At 40.8% G+C, this 20,981-nt stretch overlaps 1 protein-coding gene across 2 annotated transcripts in view; it reads left to right on the forward strand.

Moving 5' to 3' along the window:
* AIG1 (androgen induced 1) overlaps positions 1-20,981 on the forward strand; it is a 202,716-nt gene that overhangs the window by 34,719 nt on the left and 147,016 nt on the right. For both annotated transcript variants that reach the window (XM_087425169.1, XM_087425168.1), the window contains exon 3: positions 15,975-16,076. In XM_087425169.1, the coding sequence (XP_087281295.1) occupies positions 15,975-16,076 (102 nt within the window). The remainder of the gene's footprint in view (positions 1-15,974; positions 16,077-20,981) is intronic.

A 20,981-nucleotide genomic window follows, 5' to 3' on the forward strand; every position in this document is an offset into this window, starting at 1 on the left:
CCTGCTCACATATGCAAGAAATTCTCCAGGAAAAAGCCTCCTAAACAGTGTGCTGCAGTGAAATGCAGGTATGCCGACACATGTTGATCGCCTCAGCCGTGAGAATCTGAGTACGGTCTGCGGTGCCATATTCCCTAACAGGGGACTGTTGTTCCTGACTTGCTAAGAATTATTTTCGTGAATGATTGTCAATTCTGTCAGGCTTTTTTTTTCTGCACCTATGGAGATGATCATATTATTTTTCTCCTCTATTCTGTCGATGTGGTGAAATACATAATGATTTTCTAATATTAAACCAACCTGCATCCTTGGGATAAAACCAACTTGGTCATGATGTAGTATGTTTTATAAACATTGATGAATTTATTTTAAGATTTTGCTTAGGATTTTTGCATGTGTTTATGAATGATATTTGCAGAGATTTTCCTTTCTTGTAACTGTTCTTTTCTGTCATGATATCATTGTTATAATAGCCTTATAAAGTTTGTTGGGGCTTATTCTCTTCTTTTTATCTTCTGGATAGAGTTGTGTGAAGAATTGGAGTTGTCTCTTTGAGTCTTTGACAGAAACTACTAGTGATCTGTGTCTGTCCTACTCTTTGTGGGAAGACTTCTAACCTGGTTTGATTTCACAATTATGATATAATTTGGATTTTCTATGTCCTCTTGAGTCAGTTTTCATAAGTAGGGTTTTCTGAATTGAAAATTTTATTTCATCAGATTTTCAAATTAATGACAATCTTGTTCATAAACGTTTTTGATAATTTTATTCTCATGATATCTGTAGTGATGTCCCCTTTTCTTTCTTGATATTTCTTGATATTCCTGATATTGCTTATTTATGTTTTCTCTCTTTTTCGCTTTATCAGCCTTGCCAGAATTTATCTTGGCTTCATTGATCCTATCTTGTATGTTTGTTTTCTATTTCACTAATTATTTGGCTGTTCTTTGCTGTCCCTGAAGATGTATACCTCATTCATTAGTTTTTACTTTCTTCTTTTCTTTTTTTTTTTAAAGATTTTATTTATTTATTTTTCCCCCCAAAGCCCCAGTAGACAGTTGTATGTCTTAGCTGCACATCCCTCCAGCTGCTGCACGTGGGACGCGGCCCCAGCATGGCCCGAGAATCGGTGCGTCGGTGCGCGCCCAGGATCCGAACCCGGACCGCCAGCAGCCGAGCGCGCGCACCCAACCGCTATGCCACGGGGCCGGCCCATACTTTCTTCTTTTCTAGTGTGAGTATAGAAGCCTGTAAGTCTCCCTCAATTAACATTTTACATCCCACAAGAATAATATCTACCATTTTTATTCTTGTTTATTTCTAAATATTTTCTAGAGTCCATTATGATTTTAGGTTCAATCCATAAGTTTTTTAAGTAAGCATATTTTACATTTCCAAACATGTAGGAATTTTTATCTTTCTATTATTTATTTCGAACTTAACTGCATTTTGATTAGAGACTACGATCAGTAAGATACCAATAATCTGAAGTTTTTTTGAAGCTTGCTTTTTGGCCTAGATGGTGGTCAATTTTCATAATTCCACTTGTGCTTGAAAAGAACACACGTTTCAGATCACTGCGTCTTCCTGAAAGCCCATGTCAGGCCACAAACCCACTTGATGGCTTTCTTATGGTTCTGATGGCTCTCTTATGGTTATGAATTTTCAGGGTAATTTTCTTTCTCTTTCCTCTCGGTCCAGAGGTAAGGTTACAGAAGGCACGTCTCCTTACTGTCCTCTTTTGTGCTGAAGGTCATTTCTTATTCACCTTTGCACTGAAGGGGTAACCCTCTGGGTACTAGTTTTATGTGAAGGCCCCGCCTTGGGCAATCTTTAGCTCTTATGTTCTGAATCCCACGGAGCATCAAAAGGTAAGCTCATGGTCACGAAGGTTTGGCAGATGCTCCTGGAGGAAAGCTGGCCTCTGTGCTTGCTGCCCTCCAGGGATTCTCGTTCTCACTCTTATTTTGTGTGTGTGTGTGTATGTGTGTGTGTGAGGAAGATTAGCCCTGAGTTAACATCTGTTGCCAATCCTTCTCTTTTTGCTGAGGAAGATTGGCCCTGGGCTAACATCCGTGCCCATTTTCCTCTACTTTATATATGAGATGGCACCACAGCATGGCTTGATAAGTGGTGCATAGGTCCATGCCCAGGATCTGAACCTGTGAACTCCGGACCGCGGAAGTGGAGCACGTGAACTTAACTGCTGTGCCACCAGGCCAGCCCCTCATTCTCACTCTATTTTGACATCTATAGTTTCACTACTTTTTGTCACATTGTGGTTTATTTTTAAAGATGTTTTATATTTCCTGGATATGTTGCGAAACACAAAATCAAGATTATGTAGTATGATATTGTATGTATTTAAGAAGGGGACATATATATAAAACATATATGTGAACATACAGATGTATGTGTGGATGTGTACATTTTTTCCTTGTATTTGTGAAAAGAAACTGAAAGGATAAAAAAGAAACTAATAAATGGTAACCTATTTAATATTTTATTAGGCTTTTTTTTTTTTGGTTGTTTTCATTGGAAGAGTAATTTGGGGCATTTGTCCCACTATACAGATGGTGTTTGAGTTCTGATTCTCTTTCTACCACAAGCCTTATCTGGAGAATGGGCTCATCCTTGGCTCCTACTGAATCTCCTTTGTATCAATATCTCAATAATAGAAGTTATCTTAACTTTAAGTCCCTTTTCAGGAAATGGTTGGGCCAGACATGTCAGGGTTAACCTATACCATCATGGAGTTAAAGAACATTAACTGTTTCCATTGTGTTTGTTGAATCCAGCTACGTGTATGTGCGTTTTGCTGGAGTACCTGATTGCCCTTTTCATTCCGTCTATGCAGTTGGCTGTAATCTTTGTAGTTTTCCACCAGAGTCACAACTGCTCCTGATTCATGCTCATCACATCAGTGAGACCTTAGTATTTCTTTGCCCCTATTTTTGTTGCTTGATGGATGACCAGAAAGTGGAATAAACAGAGTTTCCTTCCTGAGGGCCTCGTATTCCCCACACCCTACCCTCTCCCAACGTACACCATCTTACTAACCTGGCCCACCACCTCCAGGATGCCCTTCAGGCAGTGTAATAAACCTTCAAACATCGCTCTTCACAAAGAAGACTGCCACCACTGGGAGCCAGTCCCAGGCAACTTGGGTCCTGTTGGTGGAAAAAAGCAAAAACACAGCAAACATAAAAGCCATCATGTCCATGTTTCAGTCAGTGGTGAAATAGGCTTGGCAGAGATGCCTGAGGCTCTGAAAAGAGCCAGAACCGGGGAAATAGGGCATGATTGGTGCAGTTTCAGCCTGTAGGCACAGAGGTGACACAGGCATGACCCTGGGCAAAGAGTCTGGGCACCCGAGGTCCTAGGGACCCATAGGTACCACAAGCTGGTACTCTGGGGAAGACTTGCCCCCCAAAGATGACATAAGAATTGATAGGAGCCTATTAACTAAAATTTGAGTAAGGATGGGACATGGTTTCAAGGTGCACAATAAGACCCAAATATCAGTTAGGACCAGCAAATATTCTAAATCGGTACTCTTCTCTATCCCGTGGATATGAACTAGCCAGAGGGAAAATGTACCTGGTCAAATAATCCTTGTTGAGACACTTGAAATTCCACTGATGCACTTATTACCAGCGAAGGCAGGAAGGACCCTCCTGAGTTGTTCTCCGTTCTGTGCTACTGTCCTATGGCTTTGATGTCATGTTCCATCCATGATTTTTCTCCACCTATGACCATTTTCCTTTTCCTTTTGGTTTTTCTGGAATGATTAACCAAAGATATTTATTCACCAAATATTCACTGAGTTCCTGCTCTATTCAGGCCTTTCTAGAGAACCCAGAAATGAAATAGTCTTTGGCATTTGTGAGATAATAGAAAATGCACATATTGGTCTCTGCCCCCAGTTCCTGGCAGAGAGCTTCTAAAACCCTTATAATTTCCTAAGTGATAAGAACACTAGGAGCATCTCTTGTTCTAATATTTGTCTTTAACCCTGCCCTGACACAGGGCTCCTAAAATCCTTGTAAATTCCCAAGTGATAAGAGCACTAGGAACATCTTTTGTTCTAATGAGGTGACTCTGGGTGGGCTTCTGGATGACTCCTGGATGGGGGCTAGTCACAAGAAAGACCAAGCCATGATTAGAAGCTTGGAATTTTCAGTCCTGCCCCCCAATTCTCTTGAAAAGGGGGAAGGGCTGAAAACGGAGTTAATGATCGATCATGCCTACATGATGAAGCCTCTATAAAATCCCAGTAGTATGGGGTTTGGGGAGCTTCCGGGTTGGTGAACACGTGGAGGTGCTAGGAAAGTAGCATGCCCTGAGAGGGCATGGAAGCTCTGTACCCCTTCCCACATACCTCGCCCTACATATCTCTTCCATCTGGATGTTCATCTGTATCCTTAATCACATCCTTTTATAACAAACGTAGGTAAATGTTTCCCTGAATTCTGTGAGCTGCTCTAGCAAATTGATTGAACCCAAAGAGAGAGTCATTGGAACTGCCAATCTATAGCCAGTTGGTCAGAAGCACAGGTTACAATCTGGACTTGAGATTGTCATCTGAAGATGGGGAGCAGTCTTGTAGGACAGAGCCCTTAACCTGCGGGATCTGACACTGTCTCCAGGTAGATAGTGTCAGAACCGAGTTAAATTGTAGGACACCCAACTGGTGTCAGAGAATTGGTTGGTGGGGGAACATCCTCCACACATTTGGTGACTAGAAGTCTCAGAAGCTAAGTGTTCTCTGTGAAGAAAGACATGTAGGGAAGAACTGGGTTTTCTCTCTACTCAGGAAGAGAAAATTGAGTTTCCCGTTTACAGCATTTAATTATTCATTTGTTCAATTATAATTCCTTCAAAAGTATGTAGTACCTATTTTGTGCAAAAAGTGTTTAAAGAGGTTAAAAGCAACAGCTCTGGGGGGCCAGCCCAGTGGCAGAGTGGTTAAGTTCACATGCTCTGCTTCAGCGGCGCAGGGTTCACAAGTTTGGATCCCAGGCACAGACCTACATGCCCCTTATCAATCCATGCTGTGGCGGCACCTCACATATAAAGTAGAGGAAGATGGGCGTGGATGTTAGCCCAGGGCCAATCTTCCTCAGCAAAAAAGGAGGATTGGCAACGGATATTAGCTCAGGGCTGATCTTCCTCACCAAAAAAAAGAAAAAAGCAATGGCTCTGGGGTCCCACTCTCTGGCCTCACGTTCTGGCTCGGCCACTTACTAACTTTTTGACTCTGGGAAAGTTATTAAAATTCTCTAAAGTTAAGTTTCTTCATCTATAAAACCAGAAAAATAATCATAGCTACCTCAAGGTCGTTATGATTCTTAAATAAGATCTTGTTTCTGAAGACTCTGGCCCATGCATGGTTGAGACTAAATAGATGTCAGCCAGCCTTCATAAAGCACTGGGAAAGATTTCATTTATATAATATCCTCAAAATGACAAAATGTAGTGATGGAGAGCAGATCCATGGTTGCTAGGGGTTAAAGTTGGGGAAGGGTGTGACTCTAAAGGGGTAGCATTAGAGAGTTCTTTGTGGTGATGGAATTCTCCTGAATCCTGATCGATCATGGTAGAGGTTACACAAATGCATACATGTGCTAAAATTTCACAGTACAATACAGCCCCTAAAAAATGAGTGCAGGTAAAAACTAGTGAAATCTGAATAGGTCTGTACCTTAGTTAATAGTATTGTACCAACGTCAACTTTCTGGCTTTGAAAATGTTCCATGGTTATATGAGATGTTATCATTGGATACACCGGAACTCTCTGTATTATTTTTCAACTTCTTGTGAGTCTTAGATTATTTCAAAATAAAGAGTTAAGAAATTAAAATAGAAAGCACCAAGAGAGATGGGACGATGCAACAGAGAGGGACTATACTGGTCCTTGCCCTCATGGAGTTTATATTCCACTGGGCAGAGAAACTAGTAATTACACAGACAATTATTTAATCATGGTAACACTCAGTATTATGAAGGAAAAGCGTAATGTGCTATGATAGCACGTGCAACGAGAAGGGGCTCAAGTCTGGGAGAAGCTTTCTGGAGGTTATGACATTTCTGATCCCATCTCTATGGTAAGATGAGCTGGGAAGGGTGGTGGGAGGCACTCAGGCAAAAGGAACAGCATGTGAGGGGGCCTGGAGGGTAGAAGGAGCCCTCACCCAGTTTAGAGGGGCCAGCAAGTGAAAGAGCTTACAAGAGTCAGAGTTAAACGGGCTAGTGTTAAAGCAGAGACCTGCGGTGAGTCAGGGAAAGAAGTCATTACTTCCGACAAGAAATCTGGGGCTTGGGGGGGTTGGACATCTGCACAGTGAAAGTAACACGTGATAGAGCTTGGATTTTGAAAAATAAATTGTGGCGAATTTCAAGCTGCAGTTATAAAAAACAAAGGAGTGGGCACGTGGAAGTGTGTGGTGAGTTTGGGAAACTACACACAGTGTAGTGATTAGGTTCCTGGAAGCAGCTAGAAAGGAACTGGAAAGAGAATTTGGGGCCAGATCACAAAAGGAATTTGATTTTATTCTGCAAGCAAGGGGGAGCCTTTGGAAGTTAGAAACAGGAAGTTCATAAATGTTTTGGTAGGATAATTCTGAGGCCAAGATAAAACATAGATAAAGTTAAAGGGAAGCTTAAGCCCATGGGCCCAGCCAAGAGGCTACTGGAGTAGTCCAGGACAGGAACAGTATGGCCTGGAGGTGGGGTAGAGGCAGTGGGCACTGGGAGCAGGAAATGACAGAGGAGCCTTTGTGAAAGTCAGCTCTACAGGCCCTGGCGACCTTGGATCCAAAAGCTTCACTTCTAGTAACTTATTCCTCTGAGATCCTCATATAGGTGCATAAAAACATACATGTAACATGTCCATTGCAACATTATTGGAAATTGTAATCATTGGAACAAATGCCCATATCCGTTAGTGAGTGCTTAAGTAAATTATGGTGTATAATCATATAGTGGGATACTATGAAGTGCTTAAGAAAAAATGGGATAGCTCCTTAAAATATTTTTAAATTCAAAAATTGCAGAAGACTAGGTATAGTATGATCTGATTTTGTCAAATGATGTATGGAATGCATTTTACATGCGTGGAAAAAGATCTTGAAGGATATACCCCTCCTTTGACAATGACTATCTCTGTAGGGTGAGATTGCAAAGAATTTTCCCTTTTTATACATTTCTTTTTGGTGATTTATTTATTGAAATGTTTTTTCATGTTTAAAAATATCCGTGTTGCACTTATACGTGAATGGCGTGGTCTGAGGCCGGGCGCCCTGTGAACAGGCTCTGAGATGGAGAGTGCATGCAGTAGGAGGGGACTCTTGGGAGAGAGACCTGTTAGGAATTGAGGAAGACAGCAGTGGGTAGAGGGAGAAGAGGACCCACACTGCAGTTGTCACAGCTCCAGAGCTGGGATGACCCTTCAGAGTTGCCCTAATGGAGGCAAAGGGGCTGGGTCTCTGTATCCTTGCATCAGTCACGATTTGGACTGCCCCTAGGGAGGGGGCACGACCTTGGGCAAGGCGGTTCCCTGCAGCTGAGTGCAATTCCCAATGAGGGATGCAGCTGACAGTGCCAGCGACTGATGTTCCCAACAGCTGGGGGATGGATGCTTGGGCCCTGAAGAGGGGACCTGGGAGAAGCAGCACAATATCCACTACAGTTATTGGATATAAGTATAAAATTTTTCTGACTTGCAAACTTTGCTTAATTACCACCCTTAGCTTTCATATACAAGATAGAATACAAAGATAAAGGAGGAAAAATGACGGTCTCAATGCAGAACCAAATTCAATGAGATGAAACCTTTTTGATTAAAAAAATCTTAGGGGCCAGCCCAGTGGCGTAGTGGTTAAGTTCTCGTGCCCCGCTTCCGCGGCCCGGGATTTGTGGGCTCGGATCTCAGGTGCAGACCTACACACTGCTCATCAAGCCATGCTGTGGCAGTGTCCCACATACAAAGTGGAGGAAGATTGGCATGAATGTTAGCTCTCATCTTCCTCAACAAAATATATATATATATATATTTATTTATCTATATATATTGATACTTAGGAATAGAAAGCAATTTATTTAACCCGAGAAAGGATGCTCTCTCTAGCCTGCCCTTTCACTGCAGGTATCACCCCTCTGTGGGCAGGCCCCTCAGGTTCAGTACCCACTCCACCAGCTTGTGTGAGCCATCACACAAGTCATCCCTCCCCAGGGCCGCAATTCTCAGGGCGCTCTCATTCTGGGACTGGCATTTGCCTCCGGGGCAGCCCCAGTTTCCGTGTTTGCTACTGTGCTGGTTTTTCCCCTGTTCTTTTTTTGTCTGCATGGGTGTTTTCTTTTTTTTTTTTTGGCTCCCAGTGATTTTCCTTTCTTTCTTGTGTGCTCAGCAATCCATTTGAAAGTATATTTCTCATTTTCAGCACCTAGTGTTCCACAGTGAGAAGGTTCTTCAGCATATCTAGCCCACAGTCCTGCAGAAAGCTAGACCTCAACTGTCTTGACCAAGGGCACTTTTTCCTTTCACTGCTTATAATGTGACTTTCAGTTTTCTGTGGTTTTATTTTTTATATTTTATTTATTTTTTAAGTTCTGTCCGTTCACTTTTACCCTCTTCTCTTGCTTTATCTTCTCTTCTTTAAGTCTCAATTTTTCTTCTTTGGCCTCTTTTCTTTAATGGAGAATTATTTGATCATAAATTATACTTTTCTTGGCATAATTTTCCTGGTTTGTATTGTTCAATTGCCTTCTTTTCTTTTGGGGGGGGAGTATCGTATTCTGCTTTATCTCTCTCTTTTGTGTGTGTGTGTGGTATCTATGAATACATTCCATGCTATTTCTTTTCTCAGGATTTCTCATCCTTATATTGCTCTGTTCTTCCTGAGCCAGCTATCTGTGAAAGGATAGAACTGGACACAGGCTAGGGAGCTGAGCTAGGGCAGCTCGAATTTCCATCTGTTTTCCACCCCACCCTTCCCTGGAGAATGGCTTCTTTCTGGGCTACACTCATTTCTCTTTCCTTGACTTGTTTTGGTCACAAGCCTTTTCTGTGGTCACGGGAAGCTTGGTCTTCGTCAGGTGAGCAGGCGCTGGCATTCAGGTTGGTTACCACCTGATCCTTTCTTATTTACCTTAGCATACCCACATCCTGCTTCTTGCGGAGATGATATGCTGGCTCATTTCCACATTTAACATCATCACCTCTGATACCTGAAGCCAAGCAGGGATCAGAACGTTTCCCCAGTGCTCTCATGCATCTCAGACCTCCTGTTCCCAGCAAGAATCATTTAGTGTCCCTTCGAGAGTGTCCCCCATAGTGATCTCTCTGTTCTGCTCACTCGACCAGAGAGCCTTCGGATATTGTTTCTTACATCAGAGTCTTCCCCTGTCCTGGTTCAGTTGTCCTAATACTTGGCAGCCTTTTGAAAAGAGCGATGTTTGGATTATGGGTGTTTCCTGCTTTCATTGGTTTCGTTTCTGTTTTTCACTCTCCTTATTCTTGATTGATTTCAGGAAAGAGAGCTTTAGTCTTCCATCTTGATCTACAAGTCCAGAGCAGGATTATTTTAGGATGATAGAAAACTTAAACAGGTGAAGGAGCAGCTAACTGATAGAAGGTCTGAGAAGGAATGGGCTAGAAGAATAACCTTGGAAAGAAGGATCATCTTCCTCATGACAGGAAGACAAAAAAATTACAGAGAATATAAAAGAGAAATTTTAGGGCAATAGGAAGAAAATTGAAAGCATAAAAGGGTACTTGCTCCTCTGGGAGATGTGGGGTCCGACACACACAAGGAGAAGCAATACACCTTTATTCATTTATTCAGCACCTTTTTATCATAAACATGCCATATGCGGGGCCAGCCCCAATGCCTACTGGTTAAGTTTGGCGTGCTCCACTTCAGTGGCCCATGTTCAGTTCCTGGGCGTGGACCTACACCGTTCATCAGCAGCCATGCTGTGGCAGCGACCCATATACAAAATAGAGGAAGATTGGCACAGATGTTAGCTCAGGGCGAATCTTCCTCAGCAAAAAACAAAAAACAAAATAAACATGTTATATGCCAGGCAGTGGGGAGACAGCAATGAACAAGACAGACAAGCTCCTGTTCTCTGAGACTTCACTTTCTCATTAAAGAACCAGGCAAGGAACAATTGAACAACAACAAAAAGAGCCTATTTTCTATCAAAGTCTGTCCTACAAAATAATGGAGCAGTGGAGTCGGCGAGGCTTCCATGAAGAGGTGCTATTTAAGCTAGACCTGAAGGAACAGAGAATCCAGCCACGTGAGAATGGGGAGGAGCATTCCTGGCCTAGAAAGCAGAAAATGCTATGGTCCTGAGGCAGGAAAGGGCTTCATGAGTTTTAGGAGCAATTAAATTGTCAGTTGGAGCATAGGGAGCAAGAGAGAATACGGTAGAAGCCGAGGTTGGATAGAAGGGCAGGCACGAAATCCGATGGGCCCCTGGAAGAGCTGGGTTTTTATTCTCACATTATTTGCTCAGTCAGTAGAGATCATTAAGCACCTAAATGTAAATAAATATGGATAATTTATAAATTCTACCAAAAAAGATGAGAGTTGAAAGCAGCGAAAAAAATCATCGCAGCCACATGTGCTTCAGAAACTCTCTAAGTGGAAATTCTGGTTTTGAGCTAGACTTGGGACTCAGGAGCTCCTAGATTTGGAAAGTGGGAAGACAAGGGCCGTGTCAAAATGAGACATTCACTCTCTATCTGGAGGCCATCTGACGAAGCCAGAACACATGCAGAACACACCGCTTCTTCTCAGGCTCCGTGTATGTAGAAACAGAAATTACACTGGAAACACGTCTAAACATTACCTCTCAGCAACAATATGGCGGTGGAAAGAACTGATGGGAAAGGAAATCATGAAAAGGAATCTGGAAGCAAAGGAATAGAGCCCAAAACAGAGTTTAAATGATTTCCAATCAGTGTTTGGTAAAGTCTGAGTACTAATAGATTCGTTTCGTAGGATGGTGTCATGTTGGAGCTGAAGACTCTAAAGATGTGTTCATTTATTTCCTCCTTCCCTCCCTTTCTCCTTCCTTCCCTCCTTCAACAGTGGGTGTTTGAGATCATGCTAAATGGCCCTTGTACACCACTCTGTAGATAAGTGACTTTTCTCTTTAGCCTCCTTCATGGCAGATTTCTCTGTGATGTCCTTTGCATTCGAATCCATTTTTACTGAACTGCAAAGAAGTTCTCATGGATCAGTAAAGCTTTTTCTTAGATGTGGACTAAAGCGGATTAGCTTCAGCTCCTACTGGACTCCGTGTGAGAGACTCCTTACAAAAAGAGACGAAGTGTGAATCCGGTTTTCTTTTGCGTTCATTTCTGTTGGTTCTGGGGGTTCAAATGAGGCCTCAGTGACTAGCTGTAACACGAGTCTTCTGTCTGGGAAGCTTGAAGGACTGGAAAGTGACTGCGTTCCTCCCATTCCCAGTTCAAGTACAGTATTCTGGTGCTGGCAGCTGAGAAGTGGCAGGTGGGCACTGAGGAATAGCTGGCCATTGGTGCTGGCAAGACAAGGAGCTTCTTCACGACAGTGGAACGTTTCAATATCACGTCGCCTGTACAAGAGAACCTATTTTTGTTTCATGTCCGTGCCCTGGTAGTAGAGTTCAAACTTATTTTGGGTTTGCTGATGACCATACTGTCAAGAGGATATCAGTACAGGAAGCCAAAAAGCTACCATCTGTGCTGTGTTTATATCTCAAGAATTATTTAGGAGGCTAATTACTCAGCTGTGCCTCTTGACCTTCTAGTGTTATGCTAAGAAAGGTGACTGATACTTTCTTGAAAGTCACTTTACTTTTCATAACCCGTGTAATCCCGCAATATATGGTAGGAGTCAAAGGGTTGACCAAATGGCACGAATAAGGATTGATCCCACAGTGCTTTCCATGTGGTAGGGACACAGTGAATGATCACTCAGAGTAAACAGAAAGTAGCTCTCAACAGTGGTGTGCTGGTAAATGACGAACAACCGACTCTCCAGGGAAGAAATACCTGATTTGTAGTGTTTGCCAATTTCCATAGTGGAATATTAAGAGTAACTTATAAATTCAAAAACTTAGATGAAATGGCAAAAATGACTAAAACTAACTCAAGAAAAAATAGAAAGCCGGAAAACTCTATATCTATTAAGGAAATTGAATCCACAATTAAACCTTGTCAAAAGAAAGCTTACAAGTCCAGATGGCTCCACTGGAGAAGTATATCAAATAGGTAAGGAAGAAATAATACCAATCTTGGACAAAGTCCTTCAGAAAATAGAGGAGAGAATACTTCCCAATTTATTATTATTATTATTATTATTATTATTATTATTATTATTATTTTGGTGAGGAAGATTAGCCCTGAGCTGACATCTGTTGCCAATCCTCCTCTTTTTGCTGAGGAAGATTGGCCCTGGGCTAACATCTGTGCCCATCTTCCTCTACTTTATATGTGGGTCGCCTGCCACAGCGTGGCTTGATAAGTGGTACATAGGTCCATGCCTGGGATCCGACCCTGCGAATCCCGGGCCGCCGAAGCGGAGCATGTGAACTTAACCACTATGCCATAGGGCCGGCTCCCCAACTTACTTTTCGAGGCTAGAATTATCCTATTACCAAAATTGGAAAAAGACATTTTGAGAAAAGAAAACTATGTATCGATATACTTTATGAATAAAGATGGAAAAAAATCCTTAATAAAATGTCAGCAAGTTGAATCCAGCGATATATAAAGATGATAATACAGGATGACCAGGAATTAGGTTGGTTTAAGATTCAAAATCAATTGATATAATTCATCCTATGAACAGAATAGAGGAGAAAAAGTGTATGATCACCTCAAGATATGTAGCAAAGTCATCTGAAAAAATTCAGCACTCATTCATTACATTCATAAATTAAGAGCAGGAGAGATTTTCCCCAGCTTGATAAAAGGCATCTAAGAAAAACCTGCAGCTAATCTCAAACTTAAATGTTGAAAGACTGAACACTTTCCCTAAGATAGAGAAGCAGGCAAGGCTGGTCACCCTTAATCATGTCTAGTGAATATTGTGCTGAAGGCCCTAGGTAGTGCAATAGAAAAGAAAAAGAAGTAAAAAGCATACAAATTGTAAAGGTAGAAGAAAAACTGTCTTCATTTGCAGATCGTGTATGTATAAAAATCTACAATAATTTTTTTTTTTTGTGAGGAAGATTGTCCCTGAGCTAACATCTATGCCAATCTTCCTCTACTTTATATGGGATGCCGCCACAGTGTGGCTTGATGAGCGGTGTGTAGGTCTGCGCCTGGGATCCGAACCTGCGAACCCCGGGCCGCCGAAGCAGAGTGTCAGAACTTAACCACTATGCCACTGGGCTGGCCCCTACAATAATTTTTTAAATAACCTCTCAAACTACTAAGTGAATTTAACAAAGATACAGGATACAGTGTCAAGATACAAAAATCAATTGTATTTTTATATATTAGCAACAAAGAATGTAAAAAAACTTAATGCTACCTACAATAGCACAAAAACGTGAAATACTTAGTGATAGGTTTAACAAAACATGTGCAAGATCTGTACACCAAAAACTACAAGTATGGAGAAATTCTAGAGGATCTAAATAAATGGGGACATAAATTATGTTCGTGGGTTAGAAGACTCAGTGTTGTGAAGATACTATTTCTCCCCAAATTGAATATATTGATTCAGTACAGTCATAAGCAGAATTCTAGGAGGGTATTTTTATAGAAATTAACAAGCTGAGATTCTAAAATTTAAATGGAAATGCAAAGTACTTAAAAAGAGCCAAAACAATTTTGGATGAGAAGTAGAGTGGAAGCATATCGTCAGCAGAATTCTCAGACGGCCCCAAGGTTCCACCCCCTGCTACACAGGCCTGTGTAATCCCTTCCCCTTGAGTGTGGGAGGGACCTGTGCATGGGAGGGGATGTCGCTCTCTAATTAGGCTGCATTATACTGCAAAGGTAAAGAGATTTCCATGGCTCCATCCAGGATTGAAACACTTCATGCCTGTGTGTGGACACCAGACCAAATGGAAAACTTTGGTCCTCACCCTGCAGAAACAGATGCCTCTTAACCATCTCTCAGGGTTACACACATTTATTGTGCAGTCAACCTTCCTGGGTCAGATCCGGGAAGGAGGCCCACACAGGCCCTGAGGCACACTTGTGTCTATTTGGGCAGGGTCATGACTTCTCAGGGTGTGATCTAGAAGAGGAGAGGGGCGGGCTCTGGGAAGACAAGCCACTTGGCCCTGGTATCGCCTTACTCCATGGGAGGGAGGAGGCTCCAGGTGGCTGGAGTAGGACCTTCCACAGCAGGATACCTCAAGCTTTCATGTCCAAATGAATGACCTCAGGCTCTTATTAAAAGGCAAGATCAGAACGTATCAGGATGGGACCTGGCATTCAGCACCCGTGCCATGGGGGCTGTTGATCCATGGGACCACACTTTGAGTAGCAAGGCTGTGAAGTGTGCGGCCCAGGTCTGAGGACAGGTCACACTGATATTCGGTACATTTGAAGTCACAGTGGAATGAATAAACCAAAATTGTGGATAACTCAACAATTGTTCATTGTTCTTGGAAAGTTCTTAATAATAGTTAACATTAAGCTAATATTAGTTTTTTGTCTTTTTTCATCTTGTGCATTTATCAACTGAGTGAAAATAGTTGACCCAAAAGCAGGGTAAATAACTGGGGACCCCAATCTGGTATTAAAATGATGTGTGTAATCTACAGTTGCCTATTGTAATTATTATTCAGTATGTTTTATAAAATATTAATAAATATTCATCGCATCCTAGGTTTTGAGGGTGAATTTCTTTTCTGGCCAAGATTACCCATGTCATAGCTGACACACTTGGAAAAGAACTTTGGAACCCTTCTGACTACTAGCCTTAAGCTATAACCACTGGGGATTTTACAAAAAGTGGCATTGAAGTATTTGTTATTAATAAAATGTGGGGACATGGATGACTTATAAGATGTGAGATAAAAATTGTTTCTGTTTGATACTCATGGTACATTTTATCCTTGTCGTATTTATTATTTTGAGCTGTAAGTCTGAAGAGACTTGATCCCTCCCTCTGGATGGTTCCCTTTTCCATGCTGTACTTATTGACTATTTACAAAAGTATTTGCTTTTTCTTTTAAATCTATAGTGAAGGTTAAGACCTTGGGCAGTTCATTTCTTTCTTTATCTGAGCTTCTTCTCTCATCATTAGTTTGAGGAAAGATAAGATAATAAATTGAGTACCCCACTCTCGTTGATGATTATGTTGCTGATGGGTCAAAATAAACCTCTGGAACCCAGATGAACTTATAAATTATTCCAAGAGAATTAAGAATCTTCTTTTACCCTCCATACACTCCACTTCTCAGTACAGCTAAAGCCCATGTAAATTAATACATTTGCTGGAAATGTGACTTCGGGGCATTTTATAGCAGTGATTTCAATGCTGTTAGTGGTGAAATAGAAACTTGAGAATGTGAGGATTAATTTAAACCACATGATGGGTTCAAGGAGAATACAGTACAGTTTCTTGAATGTGCGCTAACTCTGTACAGTGGGGAACGGGATCCAAAAAACCACTATTGAACTTTTAAACCCTCTTGAGAGGAATCAAACCAACACAATTAGCCCTGGAAGGGAGCTGTTCCAGATGACAGACAGACCATTTCTCTCTCTCTCATAAACAAATCCCTTTGCCTGAGAGACCACAATTGGGAGATCAAGGAAAGAGGAGGGATGCCAACAGTTACCACTAATGGAATGAAGTTAGAACTATCTTTCCAGTTATTAGCTGGTTTACTGATTTGTCTTTCATTCTAGATTACAGTTCTGTTGGGTTCTTTGAACAATAGATAACCAACAAATTTTACGTTGTGAATGGTTGGTGAATTTGAAATAAAGAATTTCTTTTGCCTTCCAGTTCGTCGTAGCGGTGTTCTGGATCATTTATGCCTATGACAGAGAGATGATTTACCCGAAGTTGCTTGATAATTTTATCCCAGGGTGGCTGAATCACGGAATGGTGAGTGGACTCAAATGAATGATGTCATTTTATTTTTAAAAATCTATTAAAGAGCTATTTTCCAATTTAGGCTTTCTACAGAATTTACCTAAATAGCTGTGAAATGTTGGAAGTTTATAATGAGAGACTATAATTAAAGAAGAATACTGAATGAATATAAATAAAAAATGTTTTCCCATGAAGTTGAATCACTATTAAAACTATGTAGTAGATGAATTCACAGTGTATAAGAAGTGTCAGTGGTGTCAGATATACTGCAACTAGCTTATTCCAGGATGAATTTAATTTCTGTGCCATTTACAAGCTTGTCCTCTATTGGAGCCTAAAGATTGATTGTCACCTGCACAGCTATCAACACCCCGTACCTATGCCACCTCACGTCAGTGAGATTGTGTTGAAAGTAACTATTGTACTTATTTTCTTTGGGAGATCTGCTGCGGGCATTGGAGGTGTCCTTAATGGTGGCTGTCTGCCTTGTCAGGTTCTGCCCATCCGAGGGTATTTGCCTGCACTGCTAGCTCTTTTCCTTTTGCTCAGTCTAATTCTCTCTGATGCTTTAGCCATGGTGTTACCCTCACAAGTTTCAAATCAAATACTTTGGATGCTTTCCACATCACTTGACAAGATTTGAGGATGTATTTTCTGCAGAGAAATGGCGTTGTCTTCCCTTTCCTCTTCTGGAATTGAGCACTGTTTTGTTATTAACTAGGAAGCCTGTATTTTTTGGTTACAGCAATTTTTAGAATAGTCACTGGGTGCTCCTGGTGAAAAGCGCAACCGATCACAGAAATTATAGGGGAACGAAGAGCTAGAAATCATGAGTCTTAGGTCCAGAATAACAGTTTCCATTCTGCCCCCAATTTTGGTATATTTTAAGAAAAGTGGTGTGTACTAACAAACAAACATTACTGTACTGAAGGGCTTTCATCAATCCTTTCCTAAGCCAGTTCGTCAAAAGTGGTACATCTCAAGGGGCCTGCCTGGTGGTGTACTGGTTAAGTTTGCACACTCCGCTTCAGCGGCCCCGGGTTTGCAGGTTTGGATCCCAGGCACGGACCTACGCACCACTCATCGAGCCATGCTGTGGCGGTGTCCCATATACAAAATAGAGGAAGATGGGCACAGATCTCAGGGCCAATCTTCCTCAGCAAAAAAAAAAAAAAGAAAGAAAAAGCACATCGCAGAGAACTGGAATTTTCTTTGAGGCCAATTATAGCCACACTGTTGGAAGATTAACATGGCAGCTCTGGTCTGCTTCCAAACAAATTAGCGGGGTCTTGTCAGTTCAGTTTAAACATCTAAGGGGCCTGATGGGGTTATTCTGCCCTTCTCCAACTTTTTGCTTTTTTCAAATGTGAAAACCCTGTCATGACCCCATGTCCCTGCAATCCTCTGCCCCAAAGCACTTCCCGTTCTTTACTAGGAAACACCTGCTCATCCTCCTAGCTTATGTAACATCTCTAAGAAGCCTTTCCTCACCCCACAAGCCAAGTTAGCTCTTCTGTTATTTGTGCTTCCACAGCATTTTCATATCTCTATTGCACAAGTCTACAGCCCCCACAAAATTGTCACTCAAAACAGCAGCCTTCGACTCCTGAGCAGTCTGCCCAGCCACATGGCATATTGTAGGAGCAATCCATATTTATTAGATTGATGAATGAATTCAGTATCGCCAGTTGTCGTAATTCTTTGCCAGTCAATACTAATAGCTACTATTTTTTGAGAACCTACTGTGTGTCAGGCATTCTAGAGTGGTTATATATTTAATTCGCACAGTGGTACTATGAACGAGAAATTATTATCGCTTTTACAGATAAAGAAACTGCAGCTCAGAAGGTTTCTGACACCAGAAAGGCCTTAGCTGAGAATAAATGATTGCATCATGTGCTATAGAAGTCCCATCCATGACTATTTGGCCTTATTATCTATATCCCAAAACTGTGCAATATTACCTTTGGGCCAGGGAATAAATCACAATCTTTGCAGAACCTAGAGCTATTTAATGTTTTGAGCGAACGGTTTATTGAGCATGTATGCAGCCATGAGAACTTTGACTTGACTCTCCTCATTTTCCCTTGATTTACTTTGGTGGGTTAAAATTCTCACTCTTGGAGACAAACACTACTTAGAAATGCAAAGAGGATTCGAGAGACACAAATATTTAGGAAAAGGAAAAGATAAATTCATTAACGTGTCAAGTCCTCTCAGATAATATGAGCTTTATCTTATTTTATCAATGAATTTTGTGTCCTAGTAGAGACGAATGACCATTTCTTTGCTTTTCTTTGTGTTCTAGTTTGTGATTCCAGAATTACTAACAAAGAGGTTGCGTATGGTAACTGAGGAATATTTTCAATATTAAACAATTTACATTACTCTAAGTTTGGGTATACAGAACTTCACATACAACATGCATAATGCATTGGCAATTAAAATATGACTATTAAATGCGGGAATCATGCATAATTTTTATAAAAATATGTAATAAGAATTATGAAATATCAAAAAATTAAATAAACATTTTCAACTTTGTTTAAATTTTATTTAAAAGTTTCATAATAATTATAATTTGTATTTGCTTTTAACTTTAATAGATAATTTTGAATATTTAATTTTAAAAATATGAAAATAGGGGCCGGCCCTGTGGCATAGCGGTTAAGTGCGCACGCTCCACTGCTGGCGGCCTGGGTTTGGATCCCAGGCACGCGCCAACACACCGCTTGTCAGGCCATGCTGTGGCGGCGTCCCATATAAAGTGGAGGAAGATGGGCACGGATGTTAGCTCAGGGCCAGTCTTCCTCAGAAAAAGAGGAGGATTGGCATGGATGTTAGCTCAGGGCTGATCCTCCTCACAAAAATAAAATAAAATAAAAAAATAAAAATATGAAAATAATGCCATTAAAAACTTTTCACTTTTATTTTAATGTTCATATTTTGATGATAACATTCAAATTGTGTATACTCGGATTATATTTTGTTTTTAATTGATGTTTTAATTATTACTATCAGTAGAGCTCAAATTTTGTGAAAATTTCCATTATAAAAACATATTTAGGGATTTTGCAGAAATGGAGGCAAGAAAATTAAATTTTGGAATATTTATATTCATATTATCTTAAACATTTTATATTTATATTTGTAATTCATAAATAGTTATGTCTTTATTTTATTACTCCTCCAATCACATATTTTATATTTTATTTTACGAAAATATACCTGAAAATGTAGGAGTATAGAACATATTTTATTTAACACTTTACTAGTTTAATTTGTAACTTTTAAATATGCCTGCAACTGGTTTAGGATCCTCTAGGCCTGTTTGCTGTTGCCTGTTTAAGTTCTTATAACTACAAGAATTCCAAGAGAGAATGAACCCAGTTCTTATGTGTAGAATCACATTTGTTGTTTAAAGAGTCTCAACATAACTTCTAGGGATTCAGAGCCCTGAACCACAGAATTGAGATGCAGTTTTTTTTTAGGTTTTTTTGTGTGTGTAAGGATTAGCTCTGAGCTAACATCTGTTGTCAATCCTCTTCTTTTTGCCGAGGATGACGGGCCCTGGGCTAACATCCGTGCCTATCTTCCTCTACTTTATATATGGGACGCCTGCCACAGCATGGCTTGATGAGCGGTGCGTAGGTCCGTGCCTGGGATCTGAACCTGCACACCCCAGGCTGTTGAAGTGGAGTGTGAGAACTTAACCACTACGCCACTGAGCTGGCCCCAAGATGCAGGTTTTAAATCTATCATGGCTCTGTTTCAGAAGGCGTCATCAATTCAGTCTCGAATTTGCAGCCTTCAAACTGCCCAGCACAGAATTAGTCAGAAAACAGGCATAAGAGAAAACTCACAGGATCTGAAACTCACAGGGCTGTCATTTTGATTTACACTCAAGTTGCCAGAAGTTAGACATGATTCTAACTAAAGGAAAAGTATCCTATCTCTTCCTTTCTTTTGTCTATGTCTCTCAGCAAGAATTTCGCAATCTTAGAATTTATTTGCAAAAGAGAAGAGGAAACAGGTTAATGGATGAGTTACAACAGTAATACAGCATTGCTGTGTAAACACCAGGTTATCTCCAGCCTCCATGGAACTAGCACCCCCAAAAACTGTTTTAATGCATTACAATTGAAAATATAAACATATAAAATATAGCACATTTAAATGGAATCAATTCGATGTCCAAAATCAAAAACTGTTCCATCCTTGCAGCCCTATTGATCTTTGTATTTCCAACAACTCCAATAGCACATGAAGAACATAGGCATTCACTAAGTGTTGATGATAAACAGGATGTTTGTGCATTTGCTTTTGAAGCTTGGATGACTGTCACATTTACATTTATATCCTTCTACCACCTTTCTATCCTCAGTCCACTGATAATCAGACAAAAGAAAAACAAGTGATATCAGCAAATAAATCAGAGTTTCCAAAATATGAGAAGGGTCCTGGCCAGTGGTGGTAGGGTTCTGCATGACTGAAACATGGTGGGGGTGGAGCTTTGATTTAACTCAATCTAGCAAACATCTATTGAAAACCTGTGATAACGTAAAGCACCCTGCTGGGCACTGTGGGGTTACAGGGTGAGAAAAACAGATGCAATTTGAAAGGATGGAAATAGCATGTTTGACATGGGGTAAGGTAAGTAGGAATTCCGTAAGCCAACAGAGGAGTCCCTGGCAGGCTGTGTTCACTCCAACAATGAGAAGCACTATTGTTATTCTGGCCTGTTTCTTGCTTGCAAAAATAGATCCCTGAACCTTTCTCTTCTGCCTATTATCATTTTAAAGCATCGTCAATGGAGTAAATATACATGAAAAGCAATAAATAAATAAATATTTCAACTCTAGAAAGATTGCAGACTCTCAGTGATGCTATAACAGGAAAAACCAACAATGAGACAGT

Source organism: Ceratotherium simum, chromosome 38, assembly GCF_057802395.1.
Source record: "Ceratotherium simum simum isolate JZ-2026a chromosome 38, ASM5780239v1, whole genome shotgun sequence".
Lineage (NCBI taxonomy): Eukaryota > Metazoa > Chordata > Mammalia > Perissodactyla > Rhinocerotidae > Ceratotherium > Ceratotherium simum.